The sequence below is a fragment of the Sebastes umbrosus genome, chromosome 11 (assembly GCF_015220745.1).
Source record: "Sebastes umbrosus isolate fSebUmb1 chromosome 11, fSebUmb1.pri, whole genome shotgun sequence".
Classification (NCBI taxonomy): domain Eukaryota; kingdom Metazoa; phylum Chordata; class Actinopteri; order Perciformes; family Sebastidae; genus Sebastes; species Sebastes umbrosus.
The window spans coordinates 42,514-65,000 of NC_051279.1; the positions used below are offsets into that span (position 1 = coordinate 42,514).

The 22,487-nt window shown below is 43.5% G+C and overlaps 1 protein-coding gene across 5 annotated transcripts in view; it reads right to left on the minus strand.

Moving 5' to 3' along the window:
* Positions 1-22,487, minus strand: part of LOC119496647 (RNA-binding motif, single-stranded-interacting protein 3-like) — a 180,658-nt gene that overhangs the window by 11,764 nt on the left and 146,407 nt on the right. For all 5 annotated transcript variants that reach the window (XM_037784105.1, XM_037784108.1, XM_037784107.1 and 2 more), the window contains 3 exons: positions 12,094-12,200; positions 4,989-5,032; positions 405-501 (listed from right to left, as the gene is read on the minus strand). In XM_037784105.1, coding sequence (XP_037640033.1) covers positions 405-501; positions 4,989-5,032; positions 12,094-12,200 — 248 coding nt within the window. The remainder of the gene's footprint in view (positions 1-404; positions 502-4,988; positions 5,033-12,093; positions 12,201-22,487) is intronic.

The following is a 22,487-nucleotide window of genomic DNA, read 5'->3' on the forward strand; positions in this document are numbered from 1 at the left end:
TTGCAACCACAGATTTACAACTACAGTACTAAACTAAAGCGCCCCTCCCAAGTATCTCTACAGAGTTGTTAACTTCACTTCGCTATTGCTATTAGGTTGCATTATATGCCCTTGGGATCCCATATTGGAGCTGTGTCTGACTTTGAACATTTGTTGCTTTGTTAAATCTGTTGGCAGGCCAGAGAGCTATAGCAAAGTCAAAATGCATGCCTGAAGCTAGAAGTTGTGCTTTGCAGTAGTGGCTAGGACAAAACACTTTCCTACAGTACCCTGACTTTATAAAGAAACCATAAAGTAACCTATAGAGGTATTAATCTAAACACACAACTTCAAGATGTCCTTATCAATTTCTGGAGCCCTTACAGGATCTCAAAGCTTGGTCTAACTTCAGAGGGTCCACACACCTGATATGTAGAGACGGGAGAAGCAGCGATGAAGGGCGTGATTGACGTCTGTGCAATCATCCGATTGGTGGAGATGCTGTATGGCGAAGAGTAAAACCTATGGAAGCAAACAAGAAAAGGTTTAATTTTGACATCATTAATATCGGCAAACTTAGAAGCGGGGTAAAGCTAAACCAAGAGCATGTTAAAAGACACCAGTCAAGAGGCTTCTCTGCGCATACGCTTTTAGCTCTTCAGATGTAGTCATATGCAAATGTGAAAATGAGCCTTTTGTACCTCTTTGTTTTCAACCACCCAGTGCACTTCAAGACACCGCTGACAAAATGGTTCAGACATCATCAAGGCTGTCATGGAAACAATAAATTTTACAGCTTCACTCTGCGCCACACCATCAAAGACGTCTTCGAACGAGACTTGACACTCACCGGAGCACACGTCATGTTACAAAGGAGTCTGCTCTACCGCTATGCATAATAATGAATTATCACCTTAATGTGTGAGTGGGTGAAGTATTTCAGTATTGCCCTTTATGTTCCGTCCTACGCATATTCCACTTAGCAGAGAAAGCTGCATCTGTAACATCTGCATTTTGCACTCTGTTTGCGTCTCTCCCTATACCTTTGTTTGCCCTTCTGATTTTGCTCCATCTTGTTTGTTTTTTTCATTTCACCTCTTCAACCCTGCAGCAGCAGAATGCTGTGGCTCGCAGTGCTTTATTTATCATTGTGTACCTAGAGAGGACATGTTTCATCCGCCAGGCCGTGTTGCTGTGCCCGATCGATCCCAAAGTGTCTGTTGACTGAATAATGGAGCAAGGGAGGGGAGAAAGAGAGAGGCAGAGACAGAGAGAAGCCCTCCCCCATCTATCCCTATCTATCTCTAACATAGCCACGACTGTAGAAAACGGTGCTCGACACAAATCAAGTCTTGCTTAGTGGTGAGAAAAGTACTTAAAAAAACAAACACACTGTTGGTTTACTTTCAAACTATTACTGCCAAATATCACATTATTTAACATTTTCTATATTTCATTCATAAAGATCTGCATCACACATAACAGAATATCCACTCTATTCTTACAAGTGAGATGATAGCCGGGATCAGCAAGCAGCCAGATACAGGAACACATAGATGGATGGGTGCTACTTCACTGTGACACCAGCACACATCTCATTTCAAGGGTGAAATGGGTTGCCGAGGTGGTCACCTGCTCCGTTATTGCACTCTCTGTTTCACATTACATTTGTTCGGTCAGCGATAGCACGAGCAGCGTTGAACCCAGCTGCGAGATACAAACCCTCAGGTATTTTTAAACTATTGCAGTCCTGGCCTCGTGGATGCAGTCGGTCTCCAACTGCCTGTGATAAGCTCCAGAGCGTGATTGTGCTTCACACGAACATCCAGCCTCCCTGTTGGGTTTTTTATGCTCTACTTGGTGTGTTGAAGCCTAAGTAGTAGTACATTATAGCTACAATGGTTACTCTCTACTTTTCCACAATACAACGTGGCTCACTTCCTTGGCTGCAGAAAGAAAAAACTCATGAATTATTAGTGCTATATATTTTCTCTTGCCAAGGCTCAGCTCTGGCTCATACGCAGGCTGATTGTGTGTTCTATCTTTGGCGTGTTGACACTGGCTCAGCTTACTTACATTTTCCTTGAACTCCTTGAAGGGACATTGATTTTCTTTAACTTTACATTTGCACCTTTAAAGGTCCAGTGTGTAACATTTCAGGGGATCTATTAGCAGAAATGGAATATAATATTCATTATATATAATATAATCACCTGAAACCAAGAATTGTTGTGGTTTCATCAGCTTAGAATGAGTCCTTCATATCTACAAAGGGAGCGGGTCCTCTTCACGGATTCCTCCATGTTGCTCCACCATGTTTCTACAGAAGCCCAGAACGGACAAACCAAACTCTGGCTCTAGAGAGAGACTTTTACATTTTTACGTTACCTAAAGGCCACCGTAGTTCTCCGACACGCTGCGATAACGTGAGCTGCAGAGTGTAGAACCGTGGTACGGCCAGCTAATGTCTGACTTCCGTTGCTCCTAAAGTAGTGTTGTTATGGTAAGGGCGCTGAGGCGAACGGCGTTACCACGGTTTTGCACTCGGTGGGTCACGTTAACGCAGTCTTGGAAAGGGAGGAGTGAGTGGAGGGGTACTCAGTTGGTTGCATTGTGCAACTACACTACTAGATGCCGCCAAATTCTACACACTGTACCTTTAAGTATAATAATAATAATAATAATAACAATAATAATAATACTTAATGGCACCTGTAATGGCACCCAAAATCTAGAATAAGACATACAATAAGCTGCAAAGCACCAGTAATAAAACATCAATGAAATCAACAATAAGACGTACAATAAGCAACAGAGCTTAGCTCAGCAATGAGTTCAAATCGGTATAAAATAAGATGCAGTTGTTGCAGTTAAAGAGTGTAACCTAGATTTAAATGATGGGTTTTAAGAGCAGTTTTCTGTAATGTCCAGTGTGCGGCTGCGAGGGGGAAGTGAGGTCCAAAGGTTGGGTAAAGCATAGCCTCGTGTCCATTGAGCAATAGCATTGTATGTCTGCATTTAATGATGTGTTTCAACCTCACTTGAAATTGAAAAGTTTGGACAGATATATAGTAAAGTATATGTTTGTCGATGTGGTGACCAGAGACAAGAAAAAAAAACACTCTTCAGCTGATCATGTAGTGTGGATCTATTTTTTTTCACTGTACAATTAATGTATGACTTGCATTAGAGATACTGTATTACTGTCATTGATGAATATAAATGAGTGAACGCAGCCCGGTTATTCAATATGCTTCTCTGATTGTGTTTATTGTATTTTCATTAGAGTGATGTGTATTGAGAGAGAGAAATAGTAGGTAGAGGACAGATCCAAGGTTATTGATGGAGGCTATTAGCCCTGAGCAGCACGCTGTCAATAGAGACTCCAGCACGGCTGTTTAAACAATACACTAACAGCACATTACTACAGGATTGAATTTAAAACCTCTCCGTGAATCCCTGGCGTGACCTAGACGCACTGTCAGGAGTTTGCCCTGAAAAATTAGCGAATGATTTAGTGCCGACCTCTGTGACTTTTCGGCGGAGAAATGTGGGGGAGCATGCTAAAATATATATATTTGTATGTGCATGTGTGGGCAGGAGACACAGAGGAACGAGAAGACAGAAAGATAGAAAGGCAGAGTAGGAGAGGTAAGAACAGAAGCAGGAAGAAAGAGAGAGAAGGATGGAGAGCAAACAGACCAGATAGGAGAAAAGGAGAGCCAGAGAAAGTGAATTTTGTCTCCCTGATAAAAGAGAGGACAGGCTAGAAGCCAAAGCAGTCTGGCTGGTTGGGACACATGTTTCCACTAACATCAGATTGGCATCAGACCCTAGAAACCAGCCGTCCTCAAGCTTGGAAAGACTCGCAAACCTTCCCCTCTCCTTGGGCTGACTTTATTTTTGCCTTTGCCCTCCTCTTGACCCCGCCCGGCCCTCCCTCTTTATTCAGCCCCCTTCCCTTCCTGCTTTTTCGCCTCTCTAATTAGCTGCATTAGCATTTCACAGTCATTTAGCGCTTCGCCGGAAGGAGCTCCGATGACCTCGGAAGAGAGGTCGAGGGGGCACACACACGCACGCACGCATGCACGCACGCACACACACACACACACACATACATACATACACACACACACACACACACATACATACACAAAGACACCAGAGATGACTTAAAGTAAATCATCTGCTTGACTTTGGAGAGTAGGAAATAGAAGAAGAAAGGGACAACAATGTGTAGAAGAAGGGGAATAGAGGAAAGTTTGGTTAATGCCAGACAAGCAGAAGAGGACTGGTTTAAAGGTGATATGAAGAAGGTAAAGGGAAGTGAAATGTGGACAGTAAAGAAGAGGGGTAGGAAAAGGGAAAGTAGAAATACAAAGAGTAAGGAGGACTGAGTCGACAAGAAGGAGGAGAGGAGAAACACAGAGCTGGAGGGAAGCGTCTCTTGGGATCGCATCACCAGCAGCATTCCTAGCAGACAGGGCCGATCTCCAATTTCCCCCCGAAACAGGCAGACACTCGGCGCTCTGCGCTCAGCCTGAGAGAACTGCAGATAGCCTCAGCTGACGAAAGTCTTACAGCGGCACTGCAACACCGCCCAACTTCCCTGTCTGCAATCAAAAGCTACATGTCTGACAGCTTGTATGCATAGGTGCATAAATAAATACCCCATCTGCACCAGTCAGATGTGAGAACGAGGGCAAGAGCGTGGACAGGGTAAGAGACAGAGTGTGTGTGTGTGTGTGTGTGTGTGTGTGTGTGTGTGTTTAAATATGCGTGCATGTTTGTGGTCTGCTCATTTGCATGCAAGTGCTCATTTGCATATTAGTGCTTGTGGTTGGCTGATGTGTGATGCTTTGCTGGTGTGGGGAGGTGTGAGGTTTGTAAAGGCTCACAAACAGGTGCTTTACAAACATTTGGATGGGATGTGAATCAAAAGTAAAGTTTGAGGATATCCAAAGTTGTCGACACAGTTTGTAAATCTGAGAAAAAAACTGTCCACCTACCCGTTCTGCATCGCGGTGGGATCGTACGTCAACGTCATACCACTCTGGAGAAAAAGATGAAGAGAGAAACATATACACCCAAAGGTTAAAAGAAGTGATATGAGTTAACTCTCTCATTACGATAGTGATGTGTAAACGGTTATTTGATGGTGTAAACTGACAGCAATATTGCCTCAAATGAACAAGCCAATGAAGGTAATTAATTGAGAGGTGGAGAGACAGCAGAGAGGAGAAGTGATTCATGATGTAAAATAAACAATGAACACAAAAGCTTTGACATAAAATTCAACAGTATAAACAAGTGAGTGGGATAAAAAGACCTGCTAAATAAAGAACAAGTGATGATGTCCTCAGTAGCACAAAACTCTCAAATGAGCCAGTTAAAAGCACTCATGTACAATAGAATCACTCTGCATGAATGTGTGTGAGCCTGTGGACCACTTAAAGCTGTACTTATCCTGTTGGTATAGTAAAATACCCAAAATGATTACTACAGCCCTGATAGTGTTACTGCATAACAGGAATGGTCCTGTTTCAATGCACTCATAATATTTTAAACTAAGTTTGACTGAAAATAACATAAAGCAGAAGATTTCTCATTTATATCTCATTTCATATCTAATATATCTCATATTGTTCTAGATTTTGCTAAAAAAAAAAAAAAAGCAACAAAAAAAAAATAATAAATATAAATTAACTTGTTTTACAATATGATTCTTAGCTATATGAAAATAGGCAGAATAAGAAATGTCTTGATTGGACCAACTTTCTCCAAACACCTTTTCAAACCAGATGTGGTAAACGCTGTTGTTCAGGAACAACATGAAGGGATATTAAGATATTACGAGGTGGAATATATGCACACAAAGTCAATAGAAAGCAAACCAACACTGGACGCCATGAACTGAACTGCTTGAGTTGAACACGTTTCAGATTTAGTGAAAATGAGCTGTTATTCCCTATTTGCCGATTTCACGGCTTTGTGAACGCACAAAGGAACAGAAAGGAGACAATCTGGAGGAAAATGAGAGAAAGTGAAGTTCCTGGTAGGTTTTGAAACCAGTCTGTCTGAGCTGTCAGACTCACAGTTGGTGCTTGTTGTCACAGCAAACATCTGTACTGACAGTCAGGAAACTGACAGTCAGGAAACTGACCAAAATGCACCAAAACTACTCGATGAGTCAAAACAAGCACAAACTTAATTTCACTGATGTCAGCTTGCTAAAATAAAAAAAAACTCTCACAGTTTGGGAGACAATTGTAAATATGTACTTAATATTGTGCATCAGTTTTCAGCTCCACTGTGCATAATGTCATCATTTTTTAACTCTAAATATCGATCCACGATACATCAAGAAGCACTTCTAATGGAACAACAAGCAGACACCATACTGTCATCTTCCTATAGCGATCAGCATATATAGATATATATAGATATATATAGATATAGATATATAGATATAGATATAGCACCAGTTACAGGGCTCACTTATTACTACAATACTCAGTTTTTCTGCATTATATCAGCATCAGAAGAAACTCAAAGCTATTTAAGTACTCTCTTTCTCCTCCTCTCCATTAAATGTTGTCTCTATTAAGTCAAGTGTTTATCATTAAGTGACACTTCTCTGACTCTCCATATGTTTTCTATCTGTGTCTTTGTGCTAATGAATGAGACTGTACTTCTCGCTGCTGGGCTTTGACTGACTCTTGGCAATGTTGGAACAAACTTAAAGCAACAATAGTGTTTTCGTCCTCTAATCTTTCACTCTATCTTTCACCCCCCCTCCTCTCCTATCTGCAGCCCAACACAAGTCATTTGGACTTGTTCTATATTCCACACAAGTCTCTTCTCTCCAAATTGGCGCACATGAGTTGAAAGTGTATTTTGATCCTGAACTTTGCTGCAATGTTTGTTTGTTCCCCAAACACAGTTTCTAGCCAAGACTGGGGGAATATAGACTGCAGAGATTGATGATAACAAATAGAAAAAATTAATCATTCCAAAGCCCATGATTCATTTTCATACCAGCTCTTAAACAAACAGCTGATTTAAAGCAGGTAAAAACTACATTAGTTTTCACCTTGAGCTGAATCTGTATTCACTGCTGTTTCCCGTGAATTGTCTTTTTGAACAGAAGATTTCTGAGCCAGAGTTAGAACATTTCAATGTTTGCATCTTGTCCTCTAAGTTTCCTTCATTGAACAGCAAAGACTGGACGACATTCCTCACTGCTGCATAATGCCAGTATTAGTGCACTAATGTGTAGAGATGTAACACTCATCTATCTCTCTGTGTTTGTTAACCCTAACCCTAACCCTTCACACTGTCTCCTTCTGGATGGATTATTGAATGGACCTACCTGGAACAGGCCCCGGGGCCCAAAGGGTCAGGGGGGCCCTGGAACCAGAGCATCTGTCTGAGGTGACTGTTAGTGTTAACAGCTCTTGTTGGAAAGACAATCAAATGAAAGAGATGCAAAACAATGACAAAAAACTGCAAAACAACTACAAAGAGACATAAAATGACTACAAATAGACAAAAATGACTACAGAGAGACACAAAACAACTACAAAAAGACATAAAATGACTACAGGGAGACACAAAACAACTACAAAAAGACAAAAAATGACTCCAGAGAGACACAAAACAACTACAAAAAAACACAAAACAACTACAGAGAAACACAAAACAACTACAAAGAAACACAAAACAACTACAGAGAAACACAAAACAACTACAAAGAAACACAAAACAACTACAAAGAAATACAAAACAACTACAAAGAAACACAAAACAACTACAAAGAAACACAAAACAACTACAGAGAAACACAAAACAACTACAAAGAAACACAAAACAACTACAAAGAGACACAAAACAACTACAAAAAGACAAAAACTGACTACAAAGAGACATAAAACAACTATACAGGTACACACAGCAACTACAAAGAGACAAAAACTGACTACAAAGAGACATAAAACAACTACACAGGTACACACAGCAACTACAAAGAGACATAAAACAACTATAAAGGTACACAGCAACAACGCACGGGCATCGATCACAGGGACGTCCCACACCAACACACATGGACGTACTGAGAGATGCTGGACAGTGCTGGCGAGCTAGCCAGATGTATGGTGGACTGAGACAGCTGGAAGCTCCACTTGAAAGCCCGTCTGGGGACGACCCAATGACATCAATTCCGATAGTTGTATTATCACTCTTTCCATCCACCACTATTGGTTTTGTGTTATCAGTCCTACTTGTATTAGCTATTACAGCTGCTACGCTATTATTGTGGCTGCTTCTCTCTCTCTCTCTCTCTCTCTCTCTCTCTCTCTCTCTCTCTCTCTCTCTCTCTCTCTATCTATCTATCTATCTATCTATCCCCCCATCCGGTCTCGGCAGATGGCCGCCCGCCCTGCGCCCGGTTCTGCTCCAGGTTTCTTCCCAGTAATCGGGGAGTTGTTCCTGGCCACAGTGCGCTTGGTGGATCCTGTTGGGTCTCTAAACTCTGGTGTACGGTCATAGACCTGCTCTATATATATGAGTCTCCAGATAACTTCTGTTGTGATTTGACGCTATACAAAAATAAATTGAATTGAATTGAACTACAAAGAGACATAAAACGACTACAAAGAGACATAAAACAACTACAAAGGTACACAAAGCAACTACAAAGAGACATAAAACGACTACAAAGAGACATAAAACAACTACAAAGGTACACAAAGCAACTACAAAGAGACATAAAACGACTACAAAGAGACATAAAACAACTACAAAGGTACACAAAGCAACTACAAAGAGACATAAAACGACTACAAAGAGACATAAAACAACTATAAAGGTACACATAGCAACTACAAAGAGACATAAAACAACTATAAAGGTACACACAGCAACTACAAAGAGACATAAAACGACTACAAAGAGACATAAAACAACTACAAAGAGACATAAAACAACTATAAAGGTACACAGCAACTACAAAGAGACATAAAACAACTACAAAGAGACATAAAACAACTACAGAGAGACATAAAACAACTACAAAGGTACACACAGCAACTACAAAGAGACATAAAACAACTACAAAGAGATAAAACAACTATAAAGGTACACACAGCAACTACAAAGAGACAAAAACTGACTACAAAGAGACATAAAACAACTACACAGGTATACAAAGCAACTACAAAGAGACATAAAACAAATACAAAGGTACACACAGCAACTACAAAGAGACGTAAAACAACTACAAAGAGACATAAAACAACTATAAAGGTACACACAGCAACTACAAAGAGACAAAAACTGACTACAAAGAGACATAAAACAACTACACAGGTATACAAAGCAACTACAAAGAGACATAAAACAAATACAAAGGTACACACAGCATCTACAAAGAGACATAAAACAACTATAAAGGTACACACGGCAACTACAAAGAGACATAAAACAACTATAAAGGTACACACAGCAACTACAAAGAGACATAAAACAACTACACAGGTAAACAAAACAACTACAAAGAGACATCTTAGTTTGTGTCTCTTCTTATGTAGAAGCGGGGGGCTGTATCTTATGTGTGTTGTTATATGTGTGAATGATTGTGTGTTGTTACATGTGTGAGTGATTGTGTGTTGTTATGTGTGTGAGAGATTGTGTGTTGTTTTGTGTGTGAGAGATTGTGTGTTGTTATGTGTGTGAGTGATTGTGTGTTGTTATATGTGTGAGTGATTGTGTGTTGTTATATGAGCTCATGTATTGTGTGTTGTTATGTGTGTTGTTATGTGTGTGAGAGATTGTGTGTTGTTATATGTGTGAGAGATTGTGTGTTGTTATGTGTGTGAGAGATTGTGTGTGGTTATATGTGTGAGTGATTGTGTGTTGTTATATGTGTGAGTGATTGTGTGTTGTTATATGTGTGAGTGATTGTGTGTGTAATACATGCTCATGTCACAGTCCCGAGGTAAGACTCATTTAGGAGTGAGGGGTTCTAGGAGATTCGGGTCGGCTGACCCAGTGAGGACCCTGTGAGGCCCAGTGAGGACCCAGTGAGGACCCAGTGAGGCCCCAGTGAGGACCCTGTGAGGCCCAGTGAGGACCCAGTGAGGCCCCAGTGAGGCCCCAGTGAGGACCCAGTGAGGACCCAGTGAGGACCCAGTGAGGCCCCAGTGAGGACCCAGTGAGGCCCCAGTGAGGACCCAGTGAGGACCCAGTGAGGACCCAGTGAGGCCCCAGTGAGGCCCCAGTGAGGACCCAGTGAGGCCCCAGTGAGGACCCAGTGAGGACCCAGTGAGGACCCTGTGAGGCCCAGTGAGGACCCAGTGAGGCCCCAGTGAGGACCCAGTGAGGCCCCAGTGAGGACCCAGTGAGGCCCCAGTGAGGACCCAGTGAGGACCTAGTGAGGACCCAGTGAGGACCCAGTGTGGACCTAGTGAGGACCCAGTGAGGACCCAGTGAGGCCCTGCTAAGCACCTCCACGGCCAGTCTGCCTAGACTCGGAGACCTGGCTCAGACAAACCTCTGCCTGGATTCGGAGACCTGGCTCAGACAAACCTCTGCCTGGACTCGGACACCTGGCTCAGACAAACCTCTGCCTAGACTCGGAGACCTGGCTCAGACAAACCTCTGCCTGGACTCGGACACCTGGCTCAGACAAACCTCTGCCTAGACTCGGAGACCTGGCTCAGACAAACCTCTGCCTGGACTCGGACACCTGGCTCAGACAAACCTCTGCCTAGACTCGGAGACCTGGCTCAGACAAACCTCTGCCTAGACTCGGAGACCTGGCTCAAACAAACCTCTGCATAAACCTCTGAAGAGATGCTTTTCCTCAGCAAGGCCAAGTGGAGCTTGTCAGGATTTGGGCCACTGACAAATGTGTGAGGAATCTCACTGAAAGCGCTGATCATTTATTTTAAATAAAAAGCTGACAACAGGATAGAGAGAAAGCATCACTATGAACTGAGCCCTGATGTGGTCTGTGCCTGCTACACACATGACACTCATGCACATACTGTGGCATCCTGTTGTTGTTGTGGCGGCTCTTCTTTCAGCACACATTTGTTTCAGCCTGGTTCCATTTCATTTCACTTCACCACCCTGCTCTTTCCCAACCTCCATGTAATGCAAATGTTGGGAAACTGTTAAAAACTGCACTCGGTGCGTGGGTGGCGACATTATTATTCACTTTCTCTTGTTCTGTAAATTAAAGCTTTGGTATCGACACTAACAACTTCTGAACTCCCCACATTGTGCAACCGTCAATCTGCTTTCAATCCGCTGCACAAGGTTTCATTTCTTCTGAAGATGACAGACTGGAGGTGGGAGTTTCAACAAAAGGAAAAACAACTTGGCATTGGGGTCTTGCAGAAACCTTGTATTTCAAATTTAACAATCTTTACACATGCCAGCTTTCATACTGTCAGCAGCATCTCTAATTCAGGCCTACAGTATGTTATTGGAAATGAAAGCTGATAATGACCCCGTAGGGGGCCCTGTCAACTTATTGAAACTTGGTTATGAAGTGTGAAAAAGAAACTGATGTCAAAGGGAACATAAGCCCGATATTTTATGAAAATGATGACCTTTTAGACCTCCTGTAATGTTCTCTGTGAGGTACCATATCCAACAGGATTTCACTCTTATGATAAGATCACTGTTGTGCTTTTGCTAGAAAGCTGAGTAGGAAGAGGTCTAAAAGAGGTTTGTGGGTGTAGATATACTGTACTTATACTTGTGACTAAGTTGAAATAATACCACTTTTGGTTTTGTTAACTTTACTATTTCCTCTTAAAATCTTCTCAGCAGACACGGTGTACTCATTCTGACTGTGAGATTTAGAAAACGTCTGCTGCGGCATAATTTTGCCTGAGGAGAAATTCTTTGTTGCTTTCTTTTATAGTGGCAGAGGGTAAAAAGGATTATGTTGTAACAAACTGATTGAAAGACATGGTTCTTGTGTTACAATTTGCCTTTTCTATGTGTGTTTTTAGAAAAAGCTGCTGTGGCTGCTGAAGGGGATCTTTTACGATGGGTTCTGCAAGCTTTATTTGATTTATCAAATACAGTATAAAGCCTCACCTCTCCTTCCCGTGTCCACGGTCGGCCATTCTGGGGATATTTGACCTGGGTCTGCCTCTTCTTCTGGCCTCCGTCAGCAAACTTGCACAGCAACGGCTCTGCAGGGGCTGCAGAGTGAGTCAGACAGAGGGGAGACAAGGACAAACACAGAGATGGATTAATCATCTTAATATCAGGAAAAAGGGAAATTTCATGCATTAGGTTAAGTTACATTTCAAAGATAAGATTTAAATACAGGGTGTTATTCTGTGGCTTAAACAAAAACATAACATAAATCAACTGGACCTGAAAAAGGCACTCCAGCTCTTCCATTCACTGTATCTCGTCCAGCCCTAATCCAAACATCTAAAGTTTAGATGTTTGGATTGCTGTTGTTTAGATTCTAAACAACAGCAGTTATCGTTCCATCTCTACAACCCCTACAACCACACTTTGATAAAAGCAGCCTTGACGTGGAAACAAAGCCATGGGCTAATCATCAAAGAATGGTGAGCGCGGTTCCAACGACAAACCAAACAGGCATACTTAATACGCTAAATTACTCAACACAGTTTGACCCCGGGCGATAGACCGTGATTGTGATTGCTCCAAAGACAACATGGTCCTTTTCTGGACCAGAGAAAGAAGAAAGCCTTGATTACAAATAGGATTAGCTGAGTGTGACCTCACATACAAAAGTTCACCAAACTCTAACTTCATCCTGATAGGCTGCAGCCCTCAAACACCCTACAGGCTTCTGAAACAGCAGGAAGTGGCTGGATTGGGGCAGGATTATCCAAAAGAAAAAAAGGCTTTGTTCTGTATCAATTTATTTTATTTTAAAAGCATATTAGAAAGCAAGAAAGTATGAATAATAGCTTCTAATTCTGGGGAATGCTTCAGCAACAGCATGACTCAACCATCACAATAAAAAGTGTTATCCTAACATAAACCAGGACACTCAGAGAAGAGTCAGATAGTCTCATACATATCGAATCACCATGGATCAAAGTAAATACTGCCCTCTTGAGTATACAGTTATCAAAGATGTACTTCCAAAGACGTAGTGTACAATTACAAAATGTACGTTTAGAAAAGTTTATGTGTTATACAGTTAAAAAAGGACTATAATAGTGTATTAGTGTAATTCATGTATATAATTAGAAAATGAAATGAAAACTCACACTTCATTTAAATGTATATGGGACTTAAAAGGGGAACACTACCTAAATTAGAAATTCCAATATGGTCTAGGAAAGTTCAATCAATATTTGTGAACATGATCTACTCTCTCTCTCTCAAAGCCACAAACCAGAGAACGGAGTCTCAAACATATGTTGTCATAGGGTATAAAGTCTGGAGCTGCTCCATAGACTGTGAATGGGAGACCCACAGAATGTTTGTTTTCTTATGTTAAAATCTCTTCAGTTTGTTTTAACCACAGACCTTATTTCAGGCCTCTACATAAAAACTCATTCAAAAATAACATTGACTTCGAGACGAGTGCTAAAATGTTAACTATGAGGACTCATTCCTGCACCACTACGGAGCACTTGTCTTTCGTCTTGTGTTGAGAAGCTCTAAACTGTGATTGCAGCAGTGGAACGATGTTCTGTCCATGTCCTGATTCAGTTTTATAAAGATACCCCCTTGACCCTGAAATTGAATAAGCCACCCACTTTTAGACATTGCCTCTCTCTTGTTCCTTTAATATGTCCACCAAGGCATGTTTGAGTCACTGACTGCATCTTATTAGCTGGCGTCTTATTTAAATGGCAGAGAAAGTCAAATCCTCATCACTGTGTAGTTTAGAAATAAATTAGTTCTTAGAAGACTTAAGAATTATATGAACTAGCAAAGCCGATATTATCATGCTGGTACTGATTTAACACATTATGAATGCAAAAAAAAAACGCAATTACGTCGCCTACTTCAAGAAAAATGTTCCTTCATCTCAATAAACTGAAAAATGAGAAGAGGTGTTCTCAGCGGAGGAAAGCATTCAGAGCTCAAGGTTGAGACGAGAGCTGTTTGGAATGCCCCAGGCCTGGATGGGTACTCCAACGGTAAGTAGCTGTGTGATTATACTGCATTGAGGAATACTTTGTCATTATACTGTTTTAACTTGATTTTTATCTGAATAACAGGCCACACGGCTGGGCCTCTGTTATCATCCCTCTTTTTGCCACTCTGCTGCATGCATTCATATATTCATATACATTTGATAAACAGTCCTGTGTGTAGGTGTAGGTGTGATTTGTGTGTGTGTACCACTATGTCTCAGTGTAGTTTCCTCCAAATAAACAAAAGCTTGGCCAAGAAAGAAACATGAGAAATGGCCGAGATTTACAGACGACGGATGTTTTTTAATCAAGATCCACAACAAAATGGAGAAGATAAGAAACATTAGTCACTTTATCTGAGGGAAGATATTAAAGTGGGTAGCACTGAAGCTATTGAAAATAATATGTTGACATTGTTTATTTCTCAGCGTTATTAACTTACATACTGTGGGCCTTCATTCATCAGCAGCCCTGTTTGAGGTTTAGATGTGCTTTAAAATCATAGCCCTTATCAACCATAAAGTCCCTTTAAAGGAACAGTGTGTAGGATTTGGCAGTGTCTAGATTACAACTTCTTCCGTGTACCGACTGCTAGGGTGGCTGACGGGAAAACGTGAATGTCCCTCTCTAGAGCCAGATGTTGTAAGAGTAGAGGGCTTAGTGTGTGTGTGTATGTGGGAAATGAGTGGTGAAGCAAGAGAGAGAGAGCGGCGGCGACGGGAGCGAGTAACGTCATTGTCTCCGGTCCAAACAGGAAAAGTTAACAGTGTTTGGTTTGTCTGTTCTGGGCTACTGTAGAAACATAGCGGTGCAACATGGCGGACTATATGGAGAGGGGACCCGCTCCAGCTATGTAGATATAAACGGTTAATTTTAACAAAAACACAACGATTCTTATTTTCAGGTGATTATACACTAAAGAAAACATACGTATTAATATTATATTCTATTTCTGCCAATAGATCCCCCTACTTGTTACACACTGTTCCTTTAACACATTCCTGCTTGTGTTTTTATTGCATCAAAGGAATTGTGAAGATAATGAGATAAGATAAGAGGTCCAATAACACATTAAAAAGCACAGCGCTGTTTGAGACACAATGTTTCACACAGTCATTTTGTTGTTGTTTGTAGCGCAATACTGATGTTAGCATGGATGTAATGAAAGGATGCAAAATAGAAATGCATGCAATGCAATCTGAGAGAAAATAACAGCAATACCCCAAGAGCTGGGACTCTTTGGAACCAGGAACTAAAGTCAGATTCTTGTTCCGCTGGTCCAAACTCAGGTAAGGTTTTTGAGTTTCTGGGGTGGCTATCAGTGTTCATTTGTGAGATATGGCAAAACCTCTAGTGATACATAGTCTGTGTAATGCAAATGTGAAAGCTTTCATGGGTTGATTTTAGGTTGAAAACATACATAATAATAATAAGTAATAATGTGCAATAGAGAGATAAAAAAAGGACTATTTTTAATATGAAATAGTTGTGCGTTCTAATTTTCAATTTAGAATAAGATTATGTTAAAAATATACTAAAATGTGGGCAAGATTAAACGGTCAGGTTTATACGAGAGGTAAATAATGTATGTATTGATGTGTGTGTATTTGCGTGATAAATGATTGCTGCTTCATAAGTATGAGACAATATGTGACGTGAGGACACACACTTGATTCAGACTTAAAGGCAGCTTCTGTGTTCTGTTGCTGTTTTGTTTTACCGGTATGACAGACAGAGAAAGCCACGTTGTCGATGGCTGACAACTTGTCAACTTTATAGTCAGGACGCTTTCTTCTCTGCGTCGTCTCTAAAGCGCCACACAAAGATAACGAAGAAGCTCCTGCTGATCTGAAACAAGTGTTCGTCCTCAGTATTTGCATGAAAAAAATACCTCTGTGTTTTGAATTGAATCGGTTATTTTTATGCACCAGTCTTCAGGTTTGTGTTTTTGGTGAAAAAATGGGGCCATTTATTGTGGAAATTAGTGATGCAAAAATGCTAAGTAGCTGATCCTAAGAGAGCAAAATAAAAGTAATCTAGAAATGTCAGTTCCAATGATGTGACAGATGCTTGCTAAAGAATGACAGGATGGATTTAATTCACTTCTTGGTGTCTCTCATACTAACATCCAGTGAGTTAAGGGTTAGGGTTATCACACTAACACCCAGTGAGTAAAGGGTGTAGGGACCCACCAATACTGGTGGCAAAGACAATGAACTACGCTTCTCAGGATCCTTGAGTCATGCAGCCATTGGTGGGGACTCAGCTCAGTAGCCATTGGCATAGGTGTGAAATTCACCCAGGACAAAACCAGAGGAATCTCTTTGTTCCTTCTCTTTCTGCTCTTTCTTCACCTTCTCCTCACCTCCTCTGACCTGTGGAGGTGAGCTGCTGCTCTCCAGACCAGAAGCTGCAAAGCAGCTCTGCAAAGCAGCTCTGCAAAGCAGCTCTGCTCTGATCTATGGCCTGTTAGGAAACAGATATAGCAACAAGGAACTTCTAAGGCAGAAGACGCGAGAGCCTGCCTTTTTACCAACTAACTTCAAGCAACAATTGTAAGGAAGTTAGCACCAAGCTATCAAGCTGCTGAGAATAAGTATTGGAGTGATCAGCTTCCTCCAATCTGCACCACTTGATTTGAGCACAGCAAAGACAACATCTTTGACTTGGAACCACAACTTCAACACATGGAATTACAAACCCTTTTCTTCCATGGATTGGTAACGTACTGGGCTTACCTTAGCAGTAGCAATTGCACATGGCTGAGCAAGAATGTTCAACTTTGATTTCTAGAATGTACTTGTATTGATATGATTAATGTTATTCATTGAGTTTGACTGTTGTGATATTATCTGTAGTTATTTGTATTTGGGTAGCTGGCTTCGCCACATCTGATGTGTTTAGTTTATGCTTCACATAGACAAGGTCTTGCATGCAAACTAACCATCTTTTCTAACCCACTGCATTATCTGACACACATTAAGATCACATACAGAAACTGTGAATTAGTTAAACATAAACATACAGCTTCAGATAATCTTAACCCCCACATCAACCCCCTCTCTGTCCTTCCTGAGCACGTGTTCTGAAGAACAAAGAGGCCATGTGGTGACAGCCATCTTGTCTCTCTCTCTCTCTCTCTCTCTCTCTCTCTCTCACACACACACACACACACACACACACACACATGCTCACACACTTTGTTTGGTTTGTTTAGTTTAGTTATTTAGTTAGATTAATATTGTGTTTTACACCTTTATTATCTTGTAAATAAATGTTTGTGGAATATACAACCTGGTCTCTTTAATGTTGTACAAGAGTGAATAATGCCAACCTCTGCTATGTCAAGAACTCCGATATCCTTCAACCTTTACTATCTATTTTGGTTATAGTTATTAATTTACTTATTAATCAACATTCCAAATTGATAGTTTAGCCTATATAATGAGACTATATTAACGTATATATTAACCTCTCCGGGAACCATCACCTTAACGTGGTGGAGAGGTTTGTGTGTCCCTATGACCCTGAGGGCTGTGTTGTCTGGAGCCTCGTGCTCCTGGTAGGGTCTCCCATGGCAAATTGGTCTTAGGTGAGGGGCCGGACTAAGAATGGTTCACAAAAAACCCAATGACGACACGAGGCAGAGGAGGAGTTACCCGGCCCGGAGGAAGCCCGGGGCCCACGTCTGGAGCCAGGCCCAGACGGAGGGCCCGTCAACGAGCGTCTGGTGGCCAGGCTTGCCACGGAGCCCGGCCGGGGATACCCCGAAAAAGGAACGTGGCACCCCCCTCCTCTCCATCCTGTGGGCTCACCACCTGCGGGAAGAACCGCTTGGGTCGGGTGCGCTGCCACACGGGTGGCAGTGAAGGCCAGGGACCTCGACGGACTGGACCCGGGCGGCAGAGGCTGGCTCTGGGGACGTGGAACGTCACCTCTCTGTGGAGGAAGGAGCCGGAGCTTGTGCGGGAGGTGGAGCGCTATCAGTTGGATCTGGTAGGGCTTACCTCTACGCACAGCCTCGGTTCTGGAACCGTACTCTTGGATAGGGGTTGGACTCTATTCTTCTCTGGAGTTGCCCATGGTGTGAGGCGCCGGGCGGGTGTGGGGATACTCACAAATCCCCGGCTGAGTGCCGCTACGTTGGAGTTTACCCCGGTGGACGAGAGGGTCGCCTCCCTACGCCTTCGGGTTATGGGGGGGAAAACTCTGACTGTTGTTTGTGCGTATGCACCAAACAGCAGTTCGGAGTATTCGGCCTTCTTGGAGACCCTGAATGGAGTCCTGTATGGGGCTCCAGTAGGGGACTCCATAGTTCTCCTGGGAGACTTCAACGCGCACGTGGGCAACGATGGAGACACCTGGAGTGGCGTGATTGGGAGGAACGGCCTCCCTGATCTAAACCCGAGTGGTCGTTTGTTGTTGGACTTCTGTGCTAGTCATGGATTGTCCATAACGAACACCATGTTCGAACATAAGGATGCTCATAAGTGTACGTGGTACCAGAGCACCCTAGGCCGAAGGTCGATGATCGATTTTGTAATCGTATCATCTGATCTGAGGCCGCATGTTTTGGACACTCGGGTGAAGAGAGGGGCGGAGCTGTCAACTGATCACCATCTGGTGGTGAGTTGGGTCAGAGGGTGGGGGAAGACTCTGGACAGACCTGGTAAGCCCAAACGCGTAGTGAGGGTGAACTGGGAACGTCTGGAGGAGGCCCCTGTCCGAGAGATCTTCAACTCACACCTCCGGTGGAGCTTTTCTGGCATCCCTGTGGAGGTTGGGGGCATTGAACCCGAGTGGACGATGTTCAAAGCTTCCATTGCTGAAGCTGCGGCGGTGAGCTGTGGTTTTAAGGTCTTAGGTGCCTCAAGGGGCGGCAACCCTCGAACACCGTGGTGGACACCGGTGGTCAGGGAAGCCGTCCGACTGAAGAAGGAGGCCTTCCGGGATATGTTATCTCGGAGGTCTCCGGAGGCAGTTGCAGGGTACCGACGGGCCCGAAGAGCAGCAGCCACTGCCGTGACGGAGGCAAAGCAGCGGGTGTGGGAGGAGTTCGGAGCAGCCATGGAGAAGGACTTTCGGTCGGCACCAAAGTGCTTCTGGAAAACCATCCGGCACCTTAGGAGGGGGAAACGGGGAACCATCCAAGCTGTGTACAGTAAGGATGGGACACTGTTGACCTCAACTGAGGAGGTAATCGGGCGGTGGAAGGAGCACTTTGAGGAACTTCTGAATCCGACCAATAGGCCCTCTATGGTAGAGGCAGAGCTGGAAGCTGATGGGGGACCATCATCAATTACCCTGGTGGAAGTCACTGAGGTAGTCAAACAACTCCACAGTGGCAAAGCCCCGGGGGTTGATGAGATCCGCCCAGAAATGCTGAAGGCTCTGGGTGGGGAGGGGCTGTCTTGGATGACACGTCTCTTCAACACCGCGTGGAAGTCGGTGACAGTGCCTAAGGAGTGGCAGACCGGGGTGGTGGTTCCCCTTTTCAAAAAGGGGGACCAGAGAGTGTGTGCCAATTACAGGGGTATCACACTGCTCAGCCTCCCTGGTAAAGTCTACTCCAAGGTGCTGGAAAGGAGGGTTCGGCCGATAGTCGAACCTCAGATCGAAGAGGAACAATGCGGATTCCGTCCTGGCCGTGGAACAACGGACCAGCTCTTCACTCTCGCAAGGATCCTGGAGGGGGCCTGGGAGTATGCCCATCCAGTCTACATGTGTTTTGTGGACTTGGAGAAGGCATATGACCGGGTCCCCCGGGAGATACTGTGGGGGGTGCTGCGGGAGTATGGGGTGAGGGGGGCACTTCTCAGGGCCATCCAATCCCTGTATGCCCAAAGCGAGAGCTGTGTTCGGATCCTCGGCAGTAAGTCGGACTCGTTTCCGGTGGGGGTTGGCCTCCGCCAGGGCTGCGCTTTGTCACCAATCCTGTTCGTGATATTCATGGACAGGATATCGAGGCGTAGTCGGGTGGAGGAGGGTTTGCAAATCGGTGTGCTGAGGATCTCATCACTGCTTTTTGCAGATGATGTGGTCCTGTTGGCATCATCGGTCTGCGACCTCCAGCACTCACTGGATCGGTTCGCAGCCGAGTGTGACGCAGTCGGGATGAGAATCAGCACCTCTAAATCTGAGGCCATGGTTCTCAGCAGGAAACCGGTGGATTGCCTACTCCGGGTAGGGAATGAGTCCTTACCCCAAGTGAAGGAGTTTAAGTATCTCGGGGTCTTGTTCGCGAGTGAGGGGACGATGGAACGTGAGATTGGTCGGAGAATCGGAGCAGCAGGGGCGGTATTGCATTCGCTTTACCGCACCGTTGTGACGAAAAGAGAGCTGAGCCGGAAGGCAAAGCTCTCGATCTACCGTTCAATCTTCGTTCCTACTCTCACCTATGGTCATGAGGGTTAGGTCATGACCGAAAGAACGAGGTCGCGGGTGCAAGCGGCCGAAATGGGTTTCCTCAGGAGGGTGGCTGGCGTCTCCCTTAGAGATAGGGTAAGAAGCTCAGTCATCCGTGAGGGACTCGGAGTAGAGTCCTTGCTCCTTTGCGTCGAAAGGAGCCAGTTGAGGTGGTTCGGGCATCTAGCACGGATGCCTCCTGGGCGCCTCCCTTGGGAGGTGTTCCAGGCACGACCAGCTGGGAGGAGACCACGGGGAAGACCCAGGACTAGGTGGAGAGATTATATCTCTACTCTGGCCTGGGAACGCCTCGGGATCCCCCAGTCAGAGCTGGTTAATGTGGCCCGGGAAAGGGAAGTTTGGGGTCCCCTGCTGGAGCTGTTGCCCCCGCGACCCGATCCCGGATAAGCGGTTGAAGATGGATGGATGGATATATTAACGTTTTGGTTATTGGTCCCTGATTCCAGGGTGGTGCCCCGTTTATTATTAATGTTTATTGATAATTCTTATTAATATTAATAATTCTATTATTATTTATTAATTCATTTGCTAATAACCAAACCTGTTACTGACAAATCCCTACATGTTGGTGCCCCGTGTGAGGCATAGTATTGTGTTATAGTGTTCATAATTGTGCAATATTAATTTTCAGCATAATTTTTGGTAAAAAACAAATTTCATATTCAACTTCTAAACAAACCAAAAGTGTTTATATTCTACACCACTAGTCTTCCACAGGAGTAGAAGTCGAGCTGTATTTTTAAACAAGTACATTGTGGTTAGAATTGTTTATTGGAGAGATTTGCTTTTGCTGCTAATTCAAGTTGACCTACACTGTAAAACTTGAAAGGATTTTGGTTCAGCATTTGAATACCAAGTATTCAATGCAATCTGGTCTATTTGTCATATTTTGCTGTTAATCTAAGTGTTCCTTTAATGACACAGCGTGCCACCGGCCCTGTCTAACATGGAGAGCTTGTACCTGGCTGTGTAACTGCCAAGCATTCCAGCCTGAGTGAGTTAAATAGAGCCACAAAGTGCTACCAACCCTGTGATAAGTTTGCACCTAGTTGTTACTCCGCGTGTTCCAGCTTGAGTCACCTTTTAAGAAACATCATCACAACTGTTACTGCCCTGCTTCTCAGTTAGTGCATGTGGTGTGTAAGCAAACTTCTTTTGTAAACCTTTATTTACTTTACTGGCCCCTTTTGTTTGATGCCCACTAGAGTCACTAGTTAGTGCTGTAGCTACCCTTCCTCCACAGGAAACTACCCCTCATAGTGTAGGCCAGTGCATTGTTTGTTAGGCTAGTGTACCTCCTCCCAAGCTACACTACAAGGTGTCTGCCAACGCAACACCATAGCCAACAACATTGTTTTTGTTTTCTACTAGACATCCTGTTTAGTTTCACCCTCTAATTCCAGGTATAACAATGGAGAACCCCTGTGTAGAGCTTTTTATTTCTTCCCTAGCACAGAGCCTAAACCCTGACTGCCCTGAACTCATCAGCAGGTTGAGTTTCAGTGAGTGCAGGAAAGAAATAGAATCGCTCCTCACAGACAGGTGTGATGCGCAGACTGTATCCAAAGACTCATTGTTAAAATGCTTGCTTCTGATTTTCCACAGGCAAACTAGTCTTGCCGTTCAGAGCAAAGTAGCCCTGGAAAAGGAGGTAGATAGCCTAAGAACGCAAAATGCTGATCTCCTCCATGAAGTTCAGACAGCTAATAAGAAAGCCATGCGTTACTTGGAAGACCTGCATTCAGCAGAGTTAGATCTTTGTCAACACAAAGAAAAAGTGTTAGGGCTTAGATTAGAACATCTCGCCCCACCACAGTCTGCCAGTCACTGTGATTCTAGCTACTCCGATTCACACTCCTCACTTGATGAGAGGTTAACTCCCTCTCCACTCAGAAGTGAAGGATTTACAACCGATTCAAAGTCCTT